The 20,034-nt window shown below is 42.6% G+C and overlaps 1 protein-coding gene across 1 annotated transcript; it reads left to right on the top strand.

The window, feature by feature from the left end:
* The first annotated feature begins 315 nt into the window (after positions 1-315).
* On the top strand, positions 316-19,793 carry LOC134612628 (catechol O-methyltransferase-like). The gene is made up of 4 exons (XM_063457035.1): positions 316-455; positions 11,453-11,646; positions 14,986-15,117; positions 19,358-19,793. Exons 1-4 carry the CDS (start codon positions 320-322, stop codon positions 19,535-19,537), a joined length of 642 nt encoding a protein of 213 aa, XP_063313105.1. The 5' UTR covers positions 316-319; the 3' UTR covers positions 19,538-19,793.
* Positions 19,794-20,034: the final 241 nt, after the last annotated feature.

Raw genomic sequence — 20,034 nt, 5'->3', positions numbered from 1 at the left:
GTCTTACCTTGTTTCTGTACTGGATACATATCTGCTGGAGAGCCTCCCTATTCAGATCCTGGGAGGTCTGCTTATTGTCATCTGGCACCTGACTCCTAATATCAAGATCAGGCATACTGGGTCCCGGTCACCGGACCACCACCCTTGACAGACACTCTAAAATGTGCAGTTTTACTGTATAGATAGGGGTCAATAATTCTATGATAGGGATGGTGAGTCAATTTTTATCTCCGATAAGAAAAGCACGATTCATGTTAAAATTGAATTAATATATACAGCTGTTATACAATCAATGTCTTGTATTTCAAGGGTTACAGATATGGCTCAGAAGGAACATAGAATCCTGAACTACGTGTTGAAAAATGCTGTCCGCGGTAACCCGCAGAGCGTGGTGGACACGATCGACCATTACTGCAGCCAGAAGGAATGGGCCATGAATGTGGGAGATGAAAAAGGTAAAAAAACAACAAAATAAACCTTAGTTTTTATGCAATGCATGTTTTGTCATTCTTTCTCTATTGAGAGTTATGCCAAGCAAAATAGCGTTGAATAAACAAACTCCATTTAAAGTTTTTCTTAGATAATTATGGAAAAATAGATAAACTAGCCCGTGCAAGTGCAAGAGTGGCCAATCATTACAGCAGCACTTAGTTACCATCAATATAGAATAGCAAGGGACTCTAGTAGGGTCAATAAGGTAAGACTAAATAATATAAAAATCTAAAAAATAAATTAGTCAGAACAAACAAAGTAAAACTTGCTGTAGAAAACACTTAGAGCTGGCCCCATACAATAGAAAGTCATATGAATCCCATAATAAGACTGGTAAGTCTCCAAGGGTGATATCCCTATATCACACCATAGGGAAATAGTGGAGGGTGGCAGTTACCTTGGGTGCCTGTGATCCTGCTGTAGCTGCATCATGGGAGGCTGAGGGAGATAGTATATTGGATGTCTGCTCATCTAGGTTAGTTTTCTCTTGTAGCCCAGGTAAGGCTGCAATCTTGAGAGATGATGCGTGGACACTATCAAGTTTGCGTAAACTCCAATACACAGTGTGTAATCCCACAGAAACCCTAAGAACGTATTACGGAACTTTAGAATGGTCAGGTCTAAAAGAAAAGTCAGATAACATATTCTTTTGCTTTAAAGCCACGGCCCCAAAACGTCCTTGGCTGTTAAAAATAACGCAGACCCGCGTCATCAACATAATGTCGATGTACATGCATCGCGTCATAAAAAAGGCTGTGATTCTGGTGTGGGACATGTCCATCCACCTGTGAGAGGAGACAGCCTCAAGTGCCGCATCACGTGGGTGCGTTGGAGAGAGGTAAGAGATTTTGACAGAAGCATGGGTAAATATGCTCGGAAAGGACACCAGCCTTCTGCTGTAACTTCTCCAAAAGGTAAAAAGTACCACTTATAGCGGATATGTCCAGCACTACCCAACTGGAAGTGCCAAGTACTTCCCAGAGAACTGTAGCCATAGAGTTTTTAATAACATCTCAGATTTCTCCACAAGCATCAGCATGAAGTGTAGCACACAAATGGCTTTATTGAGAAAACACAGGCCATGCCCCATGATATATTTCCCAGGCTTTCATTCATGCCATTCATTTTGATGGCCAACCAGTTATTTTCCTAGACCATTTGAACTACTAAAGGAGCTTCTGAAAGTCCAGGACATTGATAGCTTTTACTCTGGCTCCCCCTCAATACATGTTATGTGCACTGCAGTCATTGGTGGCAGAAGCAACATGTCATTTAGTTTTTACGTTGTTACTGCAATATTGCTAGTGCAAAAGGTGGGTGGTATTACTGCTAAATCTATTGTTATATTGGTGACTTACAAATGCACTGGAAAGAGCACTTTTGAGAGCGAGGAGAGAGGTTTCAGGGGCCAGAGACACAATTTTTAAACAATAAAAAATGTTTACATGATAAACGGAGATAAAATAATGCACATTAAATATTGGCATTGCTATTATGGTCTATTTGTAGGTATAAAAATATCTGGTTAGACTTTACAAATAGTTCACCACGGGTAGAGTGTTTCTCAACATATCAACAGTAACAATTAATTATATTAATTGATAAGCCTGATATTAAAAGAACACTACATTCCAGTCTGCTGCTGCTGGCTCTGCCCCTGATCTGGCTGCTTGGCTGACCTCATCAGAAGTGGTGATCTGAGCCAATCACAATGCTCCCCCATTGGAAGCAATTGGATTGGCTGAGACTCTCAAGGAGGCAGTTCAGTGGCAGAGCCAGCACAAGCCAAACACAGCCCTGGTCAATCAGCATCTCCTCATAGATCGGCAATGAATCAAGTTCAGTGTCTCCTTGCAGAGGGTGGAGTCCCTGAAAGTCAGCGCTGCACACTGTGGGAAGCACCTCTAGCAGCCATCTGAGGAGTGGGCAGTAGAGTTATCACTAGGCTGTAATGGAAACACTGCATTTTCTCTGAAAAAAAACAGTGCTTGCAGCAAAAAGCCTGAAGTGAATGATTATACTCACCAGAACAAATACACTATAGTTGTTCTGGTTTCTATGGTGTCCCTTTAAGGCTTCCTGTCAAACCTTATTTAATGCCTAAAGCTAAAGTAGTACTGAAATACCCTTTGTCCCAAGACAAAAAAGGGTGCCTTAGGTTGACATTGAGGTAAAAGGTAATCTAAAAAATTGCTGACTTTTGTTAGGATAAATCATAGGCAAATATTTTCTGAAAGCTGCACCCTCTATTCTGTTTGGCTTTATGTTTTGTTAATAATTATATACATATATGTAGACAACCAATATGCAATAACTTTTTGCTGAAAACCCTGCAGAATATGTTTTTTTTTTTTTAAATAATAGTGTATTCACAAATATATGCATAGAAATTACAATGACATCACTAGTCCGCATGACCGTTTCAGATGTCTTTTAATTCAAATCAGAAACCACAGGATTCCATACAGAATTTAAATGTCATTGTAATGCTTATCTTATATGACACACTGTCACATGAAACCTAGTTCCCATTTTAAAGCCGATTAGACCGATTGCAAAATCAAGCAAAGCCTAAAAAACAAATATTGCAAATGGACTGTAGGTCAGTGACCTCTCTTTTCAAATACACTACTGACCTTGCTCCTGATTTTACTGAAATATAACACCACCTTATACACTCAATAAACAGATCTAAATGTTTCCCTTACAGGCGGAAGTTTTTATATAATGAACAAAAAATGTAAAATAATAATGTAAAAGGGGCGGAGCTTAGCAGCCAAGCCGAACGGACCCGTGCCAAGAAAGCTCCCACGGTATCAGCCACAAAAACTGAGCTAATCCCAGATAGTGATGTCCCGAACAGTTCGCCGGCGAACATAGCGTGTTCGGTCCGCCCCCTATTCGTCATGGAGGTGGGAGGGTCTGGGAGGGAGGGTCTGCTGCTGATTGGCTGGAATGTGTCTGCTGACTGTGAGGTACAGGGTCAAAGTTTACTCAATGATGACGAATAGCGGGCGGACCGAACATCGCGCGTGTTCGCGGTCATGTTTGCCGGCGAACGGTTCCCGGGACATCACTAATCCCAGACCTTAAGCCTGAAATCACCCCAAAATGCACCCCATGCAGTTGGGGAGTGAACTGATGACTATGGGGATACCGTACTCGACGCTACTGGTTACAAGGAGTTGGCACCATAACATGCGGCCTAAGGGCACAGAAACCAGGGAGAGGTGGCCACTCTCCTCACTCCATAAGCAACGGAGCGGATCTGTCAGGCTCCTACCCCCCTCACACCTCCTGGATCAGTGGTGGTTATCCCTGTCCCCACAGAGGTTCCGACATACTCACATGCCCTGGAGCAGGCAGAAACTGGAGCTGTCTACTTACAAACAGCCTGACAAGATGGCCGCCGCTGCGAAGCCTGCTGCCATTCTTGCATCCAATCTATGGGCCACAATGGAAGAATGGATATCCCAGGACTTTGAAAATCTGTGGGTACAACTCTGGCACAGGATCAAGCGACGTGCAGTGCGATCACAAGCCACACTAGCAGTTCAACCTGATCTGAACCGCCTACACTGACACAAGCGGTTGCCCGCTGGGCACAGTGCTGACGCGACACTGAAAATGGCGGCGAACAGGCTGCTGCCCCGACGGACACAGCAGAAGCGGACGCCTGGTCCTGCCATGGACCGCTACCCACCCACGTCACAGTTCAATTGGGGACGGCTCCCCAAGCGCAACCCACACCCTCAGAAGGTCACTACCGTACGCAAGGGAAAACACTTGGCAAAGTGCCTCGAGACAAAGTCCTGGATGCTTACTGCAGCGGGACCTGTGGGATTGATGCTATGGACTGTACTGAAACCTGGTGCTGGTTGGATACAGTTGTGCAGGACTTTTGCCATTGCTACTACATGGGTAGTGCCCACCATATGGGAGGAATTGGCTTAATGTTATTCTTTATTTTGTTGTCTCAGGGGCTACAGCTCTACACCTCCTCGTGGACAGTCACCACTGACTCTTTCCACCATTTATCTACACTGTCTCCAGATGATGTTGGCAACCAGTGGCACTACATATATTTTCGTTAGTAGGTTGAATTCCCAAAAGGCAGCACATATCTATCTCTATCACTACAGCATCTATTGCACATACTCTCCACATCACTCGATTAGCTTGAGAATGTATAAAATATTGTATGCGTAAATGTGTATTGCTTACCGTTTGAATCTTGCTTTTCAAAAATAGAGGCTGTGTATTTCAGAGTTTAGCTCTATATGCACATCTACTATACTACTGTCAAGTACACACTTGCTATGACTCCAGTACCACATTTCTGTAATGTAGGGGGGGAGGAGGGAAGACATGCTTAGCTGGAGCTCCACACTAATCTTGCAAAAAATGGCTCTAAAGGCACCCCTATCCCACTACAAAGCACAACACAGGACCACAAGCGACTTACTAGTCCTCTACCCTCACAGTAAACCGGTGATGCAGCCCGTGAGTGGACGACAGACGGCAGAACGCACCCGCGAGGGCAAGCGGCTGGCAAGCACCGGGCGGGAGAGGCGGCCGATCTCCCAGCCTGGAACCACCCGGAGACCAACTGCCACGAGCTGACACCCCGCAACACCCCCCCCCCCCTTTGTGGGGGTGATCCCGGTCCACCCATGGTGGTCCCCTCCAACACGACGGATACAACCGTGAAGAGGGCCGGAGAGCTGAGAGGCCAACCTAAAATGGCAGAGACCACGCGGCCAGCAGACAGCCGAGAGATACCACTAAACCCCCTGTCCAGCATAGACAGGATTTTCCAAAACTTCTGGCTCAAGATCGAACTCCGGCTGCAACAAGGTGTTCCGCCGTACGCCGCCCACCTCGACCATCGCCACCCGACCCTCAGCATCAGCCCGCAGTCCCAACTGGGCCGAAAAACACGCGACGGCGAAGTTAGCATGCACCTCGCTGGCGCAGAGCGGCGAGCGGGAGGAAACCATGCAAAACAAGCCTCGACCTCAAGCAAGTACTCACCCCCTCATGGGCAACCCTACCCAGGTCAAGTGGCACGACCAACCGACCCCAAACACACCCGCTCACTCACCGCACCACAATAAAGCTCCACGGGCGCCCACAGCAGGGCTGTGCACAGCCCCAACGCGGCATAGGGTGAACCACCTTACGCGCTTCGGTAAGCAGATCCCAAGACGGAGAGCCTGGATATGGCACGCACGAAAAGGGACTTAAACCTGGGGGACCCCAGGTGACTTTCTTAGGCTATTTTGTTCAATCGCATATACTCTCACGTTATAGTTCTTGCCAGTTCAAAGCGAAAGGGTACAAGCAACTTGCATATTTAGGTCAACACACACATACCATACTAATGCAAGTCTTAACTTCCTAAATGACACATATATGTTTATCCTTCTGAAGAACGTATTGTCATATACCTCTAACCCTTAGCATGACCACATTTTGTCATTTACATGTATAGCCTAGCCTCCTTATTATAAACGATAGAGGAATCATTAACCTGTTATTCTCATGGTGTAAAAAATTGGCAATGAACATAAGTATTCGCTATAATCTCGTTTAAAATGGGTTTTAAGCTCGTTTCTTTAATTCATAAAAAAAGTGCAATCGTCTCATGTCATGGCACTGTATACAAATGTTTGACTACATTAAGCCTGTTGAAGCTGTCGTGGCTTCGCAAGCCTGTATGTTATATATTTTATTGCACATCAAAATAAAGAATAAAAAATAAATAAAAATAAAGATGAAACAGGTGTGTGAGCCTATAGAGGTGTGTCAGTGACACAGGTATCTGAAAGGGTGCTTTTCAGCCTGATATGAATGCATAATGTGTGGGTCCACTGTCTAGGTAATTTCCAATTAAAAATAAAATAAAAATCAGATAAAAATGCTGACGTACCATTAAATTAGCCAGCCGATACAAAATCGAAAACACAGAATGCTGTTAATGTACTCTGCCACTAGGCCGAATGCTCGGAAACCCAGATCCTGATCCCAGAAATGTCTCTCTGAAACTAGGACTTTTGGGAGGTTTGAGATTCTGCAGCGAGCTCTCACCAAACCACTTGACTTCTAGAGCTCTACTAAAACTAAATATTCTTAGCAGAACTTTTTATCTACAGCATTGCTTTCTGGAATTTTAAGTTAATTGTCAACTTTCTGCTGTAGAAAATGAAGATCTGAACAACAATAAGTCGTGTCATCATGAACAAAAAAAAAAGAGAGAGACCAGCACTCAAATAAATTAATGTGTTGGGTTACACTGGGCACCCGCAGCCGCATGCCCAGCAGGAGAACCTTTTTAGCTCTACTGAGATAAGCAGACACTAGGGGAATTGGAACTTGGATGCTAGCTAGTACTCCAGACAATTGATCCCCTGGGCACCGTTTAGTAGATCTCCCTTTTTATTCAAGTTATACTTTTTGTTTGCATATCCCTTTTTATCCTTAGATTGATTAAAGGTAGGGGCTCCCCTTCCTCATTTTGTATACAGTGGAGCTCTCCTGGTGATAGTTTACCCTTGTGGGACTCTATACATCACCTACTCCTATTTCCTCGTTTAATATTGTGTCTTACAATGTTAAGGGTCTTAACTCCCCTGAAAAGAGACAAATGGGGATACGTGACTTCCTGAAAATGACAGCTGATATGGTTTTCGTACAGGAAACTCACTTTCGGGGGGAGGGGGCTCCTAAATTGAGACATAACCAATTCCCACATTGCTACTATAACAACTTCCACTTGAGTAAAACACTAGGGGTGGCCATAATGATAAGTTTACGTACCAAAACCAGGTCACTGACACCTCAGGGAGGTACATTATTCTTTAAGGGCTGGTGCGCACATCCACCATCACCTTGCTAAATGTTTATCTCCCCAATAAAAAAAACAATGTTCCTCATTTAGGCCCATACTGTCAGTGGTCCGACTCCATTCAGAGGGATTCCTGCTCATAGGGGGGTGACTTTAATACCTACCTGGATGCCCAAACGAATAGCACCTCCACAAATCCCGCCCATCTTGCTTCAGCTAGGGCCCAGATGCGCAGACAACTCCATGGCAAACAACTAGTTGACTGCTGGAGAATCCAGAACCCATCCACCAAAGAGTTTTCTTCTATTCGACCCCAAATAGAACTTACACAAGAATAGACTATTTCCTGTTACCACACAAGGACCCATCGTTAATACGCAACACTAATATAGGTAATATTGTTTGTCCGACCACGCCCCCATATTACTAACTGTAACAATTTCCACACTACCGACAACAAAATACCAATGGAAATTCAACCCCTATTTGCTACAGAACCCCAGGGTTTGTCAGGCACTTTCGACCTCCATCACACAATACGTCTAGGAAAATAAGACTTCCGATACCACCCCAACGGTACAATGGGAAGCCCATAAGTGTGTTCTGAGGGGGAAGCTGGTAAAGTGGGGACCGCAGTTAAAAAGGGAGAAATCTAGAACTAGGAAAAAACTATTCCACGATATTAAAGACTTGGAGAACCGGCATAAAGATACATTGACAGACACAGACTATTGCAAGCTAGTCTCTCTTAGGTCTGAGCCTAAGATCCTAATGGGCGATTTTACTCACAGGGTGACCGGTGTGGGAGGTTGTTTGCTTCTGCGCTAAAACCCAACAACAACGCATCTACATACCTAAAATTAAACGGACAGACGGGACGATAGCTAATATGGCATTACCTCTATAATTTGAAACACGCCCCCGCCAAGCAGGGAAGAAATGAAGGCCTATCTAGAGCGTAAGTTAGATAATAAGATATCCCACATGGAAGCACAGGCGTTAGACGCTCCCTTTACCTTAGAAGAACTGTCTAAAGCAATTCGCACAACTCCCTCTAATAAAGCCCCAGGACCAGACGGCTTCTCTAGTGTCTATTATAAAACTTTTACTGAGGAACTATCCCTCCATTTTTTTGGAATCGCTCACTTCATTATCCAATTCGACTGCACTTCCCCCCCCTCTAGTCTAGAAGCCACAATCACCCTGATTCCCAAACCTAGAAAAGATCCGGAGGCCAACTGGAATTTTCGTCCCATTTCACTGATTAACGTGAAACTAAAATGATTTACTAAGATGATAGCACTACGTTTAAGGCCACTTTTACAGGGATTGATACACCCAGATCAGGCAGGGTTTGTCCCAGCGAGGGAGGCTAAGGATAACTCCACCAAGATAGTGGACTTAGTGCAATGGTCACAGACAAGGGGGAACCCAGCCAACCTGTTGGAAATATATGCTAAAAAGGCATTCGATTAGGTGGACTGGCCGTTCCTCATGCTTACACTGGAAGCCTTAGGTTTTGGACCTGCTTGGTTGCAGTGGATTGGGGCCATATACTCACAACCCACTGCTCGCATTAAAGTAAACGGCTTATTATCCTCGTCACTGCCCATTACCAATGGTACCCGACAAGGCTGCCCCCTGTCGCCACTTCTGTTTATTTTAGTGGTAGAACCACTGCTTCAAGCAGTGCGCAAAAATACAGGTATCAGGGGGATACACGTGGGACCTCGGGAATTCAAGATATCCACTTTTGCGGACGCTTTACTTTTCACGATCACCAATCCGAGTACCACCCTCCCACACTTGGTAATAACCTACTATAGCTCACTGGCTAACTTCAAAATGAACTCCGACAAATGCGAAATACTCAACTTCATGGTACAAGATGGGGAGGCAGAGCAATTACAAAGGGAATTTCGGTTCCAGTGGGCCTCCAAATCAATAAAGTAGCTGGGAGTTAACATCCCTGCAAACCCTAGAACTCTCTATATACACTAAACTTCCCAGGTTGCTGACCACCATACAAGCTGACTTGCAGGCGTCGGACAAAACCCATCTAAGGTGGATGGGAAGGGTCAAAGCAATGCTATATCGATGAATGTACTCCCTCGTATTGTGTATCTGTTGAACACCATACCGATACATCTCCCCAGACGGTTCTTCAGAACCATTCAAACAATGTTCACGAGGTTCATTTGGGCAGGGAAACTACCACGCTTAGCCTTCCACATTATCAAGCGCCTTAAACACAAGGGAGGCTTAGGACTTCCTAACATCCTCCACTACTACTATGCGGTACATATGAACAGGATTCTAGACTGGTCCATACTACCCTCACCCAAACTCTGGATACACATCGAACAGTCCTCCTCTCAACCCCCTCTACATGCACTCCCGTGGGCAGTTACAGGTTTAAGGAAATACCCAATCCCACAACACCTGACTATTGCAGCAACGATTTCAGTATGGTCCAAAATAACCCATCTACCTGAAATCTCTCCCACTATCTCACTGAGATATCCCATATCGCACAGCACCCTATTTCTGGTGGGGGCAAGGGTTACAACTGGAAAATGTGCCATATGGGCCACTAGATAGTATGTGGGGACTGGAGGGGTTTAGACCTCTAACATTAGGCCTCCGCCTCTAGTACAGGCTGTGCAATACTTCCAAGCATCGCATTTCATCAAAACCCTCAATATTCCAGAGGGGGCACTCAGAGAACATATGGAGTTTGAAAGATTGTGCTCAGGTACTACAGCTATAGCTAAATTAACCTCAAGGTGTCTTAAAATAATCCAACCACACCTTTACAGAGGACTCCTGTATTTCCCTCGGAAATGGGAGAACTACCTAGGGCAGGGGTGGGCAAATCTTTGGCCCTCCAGATGTTATGGACTACATCTCCCTTGATGCTTTGCTAGCATTATGGCCCTAAGAGCATTATGGAAGATGTAGTCCAAAACATCTGGAGGGCTGCAGATTGCCCACCTCTGACCTTGGGTAGTCAATAGGAGAGAGAGAACGGGAAACACTTTTTCGGTGAGCGTTTTATGCCCACTCGAGTGTCATGTTGCTAGACATTAACTATAAATGAATCTTTGGATGGTATCTCACACCACAGGACATTAACCGTTTTCGCCCAGCCACTTTCCCCCTTTACTTTAGATGTGATGGGGTGACCATGTGCCACATATGGTGGAAGTGTAAGGGGATATCACCTTTTTGGGTACAGGTAGTGGCCACGATACAGGAAATTACGCGCCGAGCCTCTCCCTTGAGATGAACACCCTGTTACTCTTGCACACACAGACATGTCCTTAACTAAATAAAAAAAACTCACTGCTGTATTTTATGCTCACTGCCGCCAAATCAGTAATTGCGAGCTTGTGGAACGTGACCAAGATGCTTGGCTTAAGGGAATTGATAACTAAAATTGAGTACTTCCGTACCCTTCGATGGTCATCCCTGGGGAAAATTGCTAATAATGTTAGAATCTGGCAACTCTGGATCGCCTACATGGGTAATCGCATGGAGGATGCACAAACGGGGGACCTGGCTAACGTCAGATAAAGAGAAAATAAAATTTATATTTCTGCTTGAGCGATAGGCAGCTAATACTTTTACTTAGCTAAATGTTATGCACACAGACGAAAGGATGATATGTTGAACCTAAAGATAACCAGTTAACTCCTGGGGCTTCTGCCCTTTCTGGCAAAGCCTTCCTACTGCCAATATTGAAGGTACCTTCCTCAATCATCTGTGCAATTGATGTACCGATTGAATGTACTATGCCCGATTATGGTTTCCTATATAACTTTTGATCGACATGTACAACGTGGAATGTATGCCACCTTTTGATTGTCTTTTTGCTCCATATGTCTGATTTTTCATTCAATAAAAATAAATTGAAACACCTTAACAACCTTACCCTGTTCCAAGTATGAAAGGCTCCAAGCTCAAATCCTTTATTTCAGTTGGAAATTTACCCAAATGAGGACGATTTCCAGTTGTACTATATTTTAGGGATTTCTGTGTTTTTTATTAGAAATTGTCAATGGGAGTTACATAATTATCGATTTATGTGCTCACAAGTGTCCTGCTTTTCAGGCCTGATCCTGGATCAGATAGTGAAGGAGACTGATCCATCCGTGTTGCTGGAACTGGGCACGTACTGTGGATACTCGGCTACCAGAATTGCCCGGCTACTTAAACCCGGCGCTCGCCTCCTCACTGTGGAGATTAATCCAATGCATGCTGCCATTGCCAAACAGATGATAGAATTTGCTGGAGTGCAGGACAAGGTATTGCTCTGATACTCACCCAAGTGACAATTACTGTTTTCCATCTGTACCATTACATGTTACATACGTATAGGAACTCAACAATGAGAGAGAGAGAGAGGGAAGAATTCTAATATGCCTTATAGGAAGAACAAATCAACTATCCCTTTAGAATATGTCCATGTGCACCTTTCGTGCCTTGTTTCAGCATACCCATTCTGGACAGCAGTGATAGGCTGTGGAGAGTTAGCTCTGCACGCTCAGCCTATCACCATGGTACAGATTGGACAGAATCTACACTGGTGATGCAGAAAAGTACATTTTGCATCAGCAATGTGTCTAAAGGCGTCTTTTGAAGTTTGACAAAACATTGAGAACAGCACACATAGAATCTTGCCAAAATAATCACTACACTGAGCTGTATAGCTTAGGTTGATTAGAGTTCCCCTATAACTATTAGAAGGTCTGATTTAATGCATAAGCATGGTCAGAATGCAAAGTAAAGTACTTTTATATTTTTAGTAAATCTGATGTTTAATTTATTAAGAGTTCTAGTGGGTTCACAGTGCTGCAAAAAAGACTGTGATGGGTAGAATCTCTAAATTATCATTGAAGTGTAGCGTTACCTTCCGATAGCTTCATTATTAAAGATTTAATTATTGTCAGATGGCCGTCCACAAACATATGGACTGCAGTCTGTCAGGCACTATTACACATCATAATCTATACATTGTTTTGGCAAAATCACCAACATTACCATGAAAATGTTTGTGTATACACATTAAAGGGGAAGTAAAATGCCAGGAAAACAAGGTTTTATAGTGCCCCCCTTCTGTCAGTCCAGCGCTGATGTTTCTCTGCACTGGTTTTGAGCCGCCACTGCTCCTCCCATGACGCCATCAGCCAATGGGATACTTAATGCACATGCGCAGGCAAGATGTTCTCATGCATAGTGTGAGAACATCCAGAGTCAGTTAGGCAACAAAAAGTCGCCTAACCACCCGGAAGTCCTTCTAGTGACTGTCTGGTAAACCGCCACTAGAGGTGGAGTTAACCCTCAAAGGTAATTATTGCAGTTTATTAAAAACTGCAATAATTACCTTTTGCAGTGTTAAGGGACCTGGGAATATGCACCCAGACCACGGCAATCAGCTGGGTGCCTATAGTGTCCCTTTAATGCTTGGCCTGCCTCTAGCAAGATATATACCAGAGTCCTACCCCACTACTAAATAATAACATTTAAACTTATCAAAACACAAAGTGCAATTCACATTGCACGCAAACAGGATAAGATCACATACAGGGTTATTTACTAAAGTGAGATTTTAAAATGAATCCAAAGTAAATGTCAAATTTTAAGGCCAAAATAGCCAAACTGAAAGCATAGCTGGCTTAGAGAATTCTTTCACTTCAAATCACCTTAAATTCACACTTTATTGAATAACCTTGATAATCTTTCAATGTAAGAATGTACTGCCCTGCATAGTTCCGCACTTGTCTTTGCTGCGCACGCGGACATCAGTATTTCAACTGCCCAGAGTGAAGGCAATAACGTTCAGACTTAAGATGCAGGTTGTGCTCCTGACTGGCAGCTTTTATTTGCCACTGCCACTATTATTTAGCCTTCTCCCACAGTAATATGACAGCAGAGGACCTCGGTAGACAGAATCTAGCTGTTTCTATTTTCCAAGCTCTTTTTCTGCAATATGTTTTAAATCCCGTTTTTTTTTTTTAACCCCCCTCCCGCCTCCACTACATCCAATTGACCCCCTAGTCACCCCCAAATGCCCCTAAGCCCCCCACATTACCTATTTTTTATTCTTTCTTTTCTGCCCCGATCTTTATTCAGGGCGCCGCCATCTTTGTGTGGGTTGTTGAAGTCCCTGTGGGACACATCATCTACCCACACTACACAGACTGTGAGATTCCCGCACATGCCCAGTGAAACACCTGGACATGCGAACGGGAATTTCATCTATTCATTCATTCATCAGACAGACGAATGAATGAATAGAAACATCAGACAAACAAACGAACACTGAGTATCAGTGTTCGTTTGTTCGTTCAGTTTATTACAAGGAGAGAGCTACCGGCGTGCAGCTCCCTCCTTTATATAAAGGGCGCAGGGGTGGGGGCCAGGGGGGGGAGGACAGTGGGTACCCCCCCCTTAATGTTTTATTGGGGCCCCCACCCACCACGCAGGGGTGGGGGCCAGGAGGGAGGACAGTAGGTCCCCCCCTTATTGTTTTATTAGGGCCCCCACCCACCGTGCAGGGGGGAGGACAGCAGGCCCCCCCCTTATTGTTTTATTAGGGCCCCCACTCACCGCGCAGGGGTGGGGGCCAGGGGGGAGGACAGTCGGTCCCCCCCCCCTTATTGTGTTATTAGGGCACTCACCCACCGCTTTAGTAGATAGCTCCCTAATACCGTGGCGATGCAGCCGCGGCAATGAATAGGATCGGAGTTTCATTCATTAGAATGAAATTCCGATACGATCAAAGTACCGAATTGCATCCTAACACCAATGGAGAAACAGTGCTCATTCTGTTAGGATGCAATTCGGCAGTTTTGCCGGCGTTCTGTCTAAGTGACAGGACGTTCGGCAATACTGACAGGAAGCATTGTGGGAACAGGGAGGAAAGCTAGGGATCATGGGAAAATTGCTCTGACCAGCGGAAATGAAGCACACTTTGCTCCTCCGCTGGTCTGAGCTGGTCAAGCGGAGAAATCCTCCATAAGACAAAGAGTCCCTACTTTGTCTTATGATTTTAAAGAAAACTAAAGAAGACAGGAAGAAAAGAATAACAGATCCTGAGAGAGGGGGAGAAGAGGAAGAGATTGAGGAAAGGTAAGTTCGGCATGACAGTGCCGCTTTAAGGCACCAAGTGTTGACCAGGAGCTTCAAGTGCATTTTAAGACATTGCCATAATGTCAGTTGCTCATGACTTCGATCTTCTGCAACTTGCAAGCATTGCAGTGAACACTGCAGTGAATTATGTTCATAAGTTGTGCTCATGAGCTGGGAAACCAGTGAATGTAATAGGGATCTAGGTCACTAGAGCAGTTTGTGGAAATTTGCCATGATGTGCATGTCTGTTTATTGTGATCTGAAATATATTGCAGTTACGTTAAAATTAAAATCTAATTTCTTAATGTAACCACCCGCCCAACACCCCCCCCCCCAAAAAAAAGAAATCACTTTACCAATGCTTTGTTCGTTACTTAAACTTGCCCTAAACTAAGCAATGGGATCTCAGTAACTGCAGAGAATAAATATTTCCAAACGGTGGAAGCTGAATGCATATGGTTTTAACTCATTCTGGGTAATGTTTGATAACCATTTAATTCCTCCTCCTGCAGGTGCAGGTACTAGAGGGTTCAACACAGGACATTCTCCCCAAACTAAAGACGGAGTATGCTATAGAAAACATTGACTTCGTCTTTATTGATCATTTTAAAGAGCGCTATAAACCAGACACTGTGCTACTGGAGGTGAGTGCTATCGATGGTTTAAAATAATGACTTTATTTTTCTTAAAACATAGGAAAATTCATATATAGAAATAGTTTCAAAGAATAGTCAGAATTTCTATATTTACTTTATAGTATAAACAGCTACAGATTAAGAATGTCATTTTAAGCTACCTTGAATTTAAGGGACTGATCTAAAATCAGGTCTGTCCAGTCAAGTGTGCTTTTAAAGTACCCTTACTATAAATTAAATATTGCCTGTTTCTATAAAACCATGTAGAAAATCTCAACAACCAAAGCCAGATGATGCTGCAGATACACAGATAATGTAGACTTTTTGCTTCTTATCTGTACAAAGATGCCCAACCTTGGATGATAATGATAGGCTGAGAACAGTGGGTTTCACATATTTCATTGGCAAAGGAAGGGGTCCGAGTCTGGTGACCTGGAGACCTTGGTTTTTGTCACCCAGAGTTGACAAGATAGTTGGTGCTAGAGACCTACACACTCCATAACAACCTGCATTGCATACAATAAGATGTAGTGTTTCTAGTACTTAGGGTACCTATCAAAAAATATATATCAAAACAAACTAATGCCCCAGCACGTCTTTCTTAGTCATTTTTCTTAATCCTTTTATAAAAGTGTTTTCAGTATAAAAAGCTGCAACGTTTCCCCACAACTGTGGTCTTGGTCAAGTTTGTAGTCGAAACATTGCTGCATTTTACATTGAAGACACTTTAATAAAAGGATTAGGATGTATGTGCTAGGACATGTCTTTAGTGTTTGTATGTGTATCGGTTGGAGGTGTAACTGGTTTCCTGAGCACCTTATGGGTAGGTGCTGCTCCTCCCCACTTTATTTTGATAAATTATATATCAGTGCTGCCCAATGTCTTTGACATAGAGAACTGGATGTTGTTGGTGCAACATGCTGGAAGGACTGGCATAATATAAAAAAAAAAAAGCAACCCAATAATAAAGTAATAATACAACAAATTATTATTTTAAATTTCCCATCCATTGTATGTCTTTACCCTAACCCCATTTTCCCTAAAGATTTTGTACCGTGGACTCTTTTCTTTCCTATCTGACAATGTCCCTCCCCAGTCAAAATAATTTCTCTCATCAACCTGTGAGTGATCCCAATTTCTTTCTATGTCCAAAAGTCTACTTTTGCCACCATTCCTGCTCAAATCTATTACTTAAATCTTCCCACGTACTTCAATCATGAACCCTTACTCTTCAGCTCCCTCTCTTTATTTCATCTCCCTCTTTCAAACCATCTGCTTTGTTCCTTCCCTGTTACCACTGTCCCAATAAAGGTTGCCCCCCTTTAAAAAAAAAAATATATATTTCATCTCCCCTTTCCACCCTGTTTGTGTTCTCCTTTCCACATTCTATGCATCTCCCCCAGAGTAATTTTCTCTTCCAAAATCCATCTCCAACACCTATCCCTTTTCTCTTAATTCTATCTTGCTCCATCATTACATATTCCTTATTTGCCTCCTCATTCAGTTGTTTCTGTTCATTCACCCTTCTCTTCATATACGGTTTCCCTACCTCTTACTACCTGTCTTCCTCATGCCCAATCTCTCTATGTGCAGCATTCTGTTCTCTTGTCAGGGGCATAACAAGGTTCCAGAAACATATGTTACGTCCCTTCCTCCCATAAACAGCATGCTGCTCATATTCTCCATGATTTTAATGATAGCTTGTCTAGAAACAAGCAAGTGTTGTTGCCACATACCTGTCCTGGGGAGTCCGCCGCGCCATAGAGGCTGGTCCATGGCAATCATGGCAACTTTGGATTCCTTGCCTCGGTTTGTGTGTGCATATTAAAAGCCCCAGTGCCACCACAGACCCGCCAGGACCCTGTCTCCATATCCAAGTTCTCTGAGGGTCGTGTGTGTAAGGGAGTGCTCTTTCACTGCGCTTTAGTTCCAAACCCCTAATTGGCTCCTGGTGGGTCATCACAGCTGCGCAGCCAGGTATTTAGTGGCATCCCGCCATGCTATCTAATAGAGGGATGTGCAGCAAAGTTCCCCAACACCACCTCCTGACCACCTACACCCCTAAGTAGCCTGATAAAGCACTACACTACTGATAATTCTTTGTGTAATAGGTTGCTGCTTTCAAATGTCATTGCCACGTCTATGGATTTAAAAAAAATAGCGTTTTTAAAGAATCCTGTCGCAAGGGTAAAAAAAAAAAGGATCCTAGCAGGCTGCATGTGGTTTTTGCACTGCCAGTTGGACAGCACTTATAATACTATACTATACTATAATATAATATAAATACTGGTTTAACAAGCGTCTGGTGCTTCTGTGGTATGTATCATGTGATGTCAGATAAAGTAAAGATGACTAGACGGAGAGAAATAATAATACAACCCAAACAAAGAAAAATACATTAGAAGTTATACTTATTGTTTCTACCTGATGAAATTTTGGCTCTGTAAGAACATTAAAAATGTATAATAGAGATGTCTACAACTTAAAATGTTTTTATTAGGAAAAAGTACCGTTAATGGATATTACAAAATTCCATCTTCATATTACTTTGCAAACCATTTAAAAAATCTGTCTTATTTTCATGATTAATGTTGAGGAAAATGCTTGAAGAGACATTTATTTTCTGAAAGTAGTTGTATTCACAGTATAATTTGCATACAAGAGATGCATTGAAATATCTAACTTGGGACAATTCCCAGACCGCATAAAGGCAATTGATCAAAACCCACTTATCAAATCACATACCTTCCAAGTGTCTCTATTTAGTCCCATTCATGCAACCCCTTTGCACTCGGCTGCTGATTACTAGTAATGAGCTGGGAGCTTCAAAAATGCATCATGGCTCATTAACCACGTTCAACGTGAGTCAATACCACATGCATTGGCCTGAGGTTCCTTAATGACTATAAAGGAGTACTGTGGTAATAGGAAATATATGGACCCAGAGACTGATGGCTTCATTAAGTCCTACCTACATTTGTGGTAATGTTGATTGTATCCTCAATCTTTGGCCAAAAATATCTCCTCCTCCTACCCAACAACAGTGTCCTTATAACGCAAACCCACCAATATCCAGTGACTAGGGTCTCATGCAATTAGACACGTCAGGGAAATATCAAGAGGGAACCACCGCGGATAAATAAAGCGAACATGGGACTGTGTTAAATGTAACACTTATCAAATTACGGTAACTAGAATCTCAAAATTCAACTTATTCTCTTTAAAAAACTGAAATGGCATCCATTAAAAAATGGTAATGGTAAAAAGGTACCTATGACTGAAATTAACTCTTCAACTTGCAAATATAATTATAAAATTAATATACCATACAAAAAAAGTCACATTACACTCCATTAGATATCTAATGCTATTTTGTTAGGTATGTGTTCTGTAATTGGCAGATAGCTTTTGAATTCTCTACCAAAGAAAATGTGCTTAATGAGGTAATAATTCCTCATCCCGTACAGCTTTCTACAGGCACAATAATATATTATCACTAGAAAGTCTATTAGTACAATGGCGTCATGTCAATCTCTTTTCCTTGTATCCCTTTAACAAAAAAAACAAAAAACATATGATCTTAAGTTACACCTGATAGTATGGGAGAATTTTCCCTCCTTCCTCTCCAGTTTTTACAATACGAGGGCATGATCAGTGTTCAGTGTCACTTCTAGTTCCCATTTAATTACAACTGGCAAATGGATTTTAATAGTGCAACACTTAACAGTGTAAATGTGGAAATGTTTCTTATAGCCTTTAACAGAAATACTTGTATTTATAATTACTTTTTGAACTTTTCACTTAAAGTGGACTCTCAAACTTACTTTCCTCTCCCTCTCTTCAACCTTTGAAATCTGCTCATCTTTTCTTAATTTCTCATCTATTTTTCTTTAAAATATAAGAAAAAGTAGGGACTTTTGTCTTATGTATTTTTCCCGTGCCTGACAATCTTGACAAAGGGTAGAGCTTAAAGCAAGCTCTACTATCTTGACAAGGGAAGCAGAGCTTGCCTTATGCCTTAAACTCCACCCCTTTGATTAAGCTTAAGAAAAATGCACAAGACAAAGAAGTCCCCCTACTTTGTCTTATGTTTTAAAGAGAAATAGATCAGAAAAGATGAACAGATTCTGAAAGAGGATGAGAAGAGGAAATAACAAGAGAAAGGTAAGTTTGAGGTGTGACAAAGTCACTCTAACTATAATTGGTGGGACAAACTTAATGTGTGTGAATCTTTCTTTATTCTACACAGGACCTTGGGTTACTCAGAAAAGGCTCCGTATTGGTGGCAGATAATGTTGTGTATCCAGGCGCCCCAGAATTCCTTGAGTATGTCAGGACAAGTGTTCGATATGACTGCACCAACTATCCTGCCCACGTGGAGTACATAGATAAGCCAGATGCACTAGAAAAGGCAGTGTTTACAGGATAGGCTTACAGAAGTCATTTATGCAAACAGCCCTATGGTAAAGTAAGCCGGATTGTAATACTTGCTGTTATGCATTAAAAAATTGGATTGTATGTTGAATGCTACTGCTGATGAACATAAGAAATAAAGATATACAAATAAATAAAAAAAAAAGATATCTACACAAACCAAAAGGTACTCAAAATATCAAGCTAGGTCTTACAATATTAGTTTCAATTCCATTCTTGCACGTGCCAAATATATCATTACATTTTCTGATCATTAGGGTTTGATAGTGGGCATTTTAACATGGTCTTCCAGGCTTTTCTAGCTACACCTCTAAATGGGAATAAATTGAGTTCTCCATCATTTTCATGCATCTGTAGAAGGTGTAGATGCCCAGGAGTGTTTGTAGGGAGAAATCTATAGAACGTAACTTAAAAAGAAACAAAATGGCAGAAAAAATGCAAACTTACATTTTGATAAGACCCCTAAAAGTGCCATTCCTGCTTAAGGTGTTG

Source organism: Pelobates fuscus, chromosome 5, assembly GCF_036172605.1.
Source record: "Pelobates fuscus isolate aPelFus1 chromosome 5, aPelFus1.pri, whole genome shotgun sequence".
Lineage (NCBI taxonomy): Eukaryota > Metazoa > Chordata > Amphibia > Anura > Pelobatidae > Pelobates > Pelobates fuscus.
This window is presented reverse-complemented; position numbering and strand designations above follow the sequence as displayed.

Excerpts from the sequence above, each read along its gene's own strand:
- LOC134612628 (XM_063457035.1), top strand. The coding sequence starts at position 320 with ATGGCTCAGAAGGAACATAGAATCCTGAACTACGTGTTGAAAAATGCT. Across the intron at positions 456-11,452 it reads GAATGTGGGAGATGAAAAAG|GCCTGATCCTGGATCAGATA; the intron begins GTAAAAAAACAA and ends CCTGCTTTTCAG. Across the intron at positions 11,647-14,985 it reads TTGCTGGAGTGCAGGACAAG|GTGCAGGTACTAGAGGGTTC; the intron begins GTATTGCTCTGA and ends CTCCTCCTGCAG.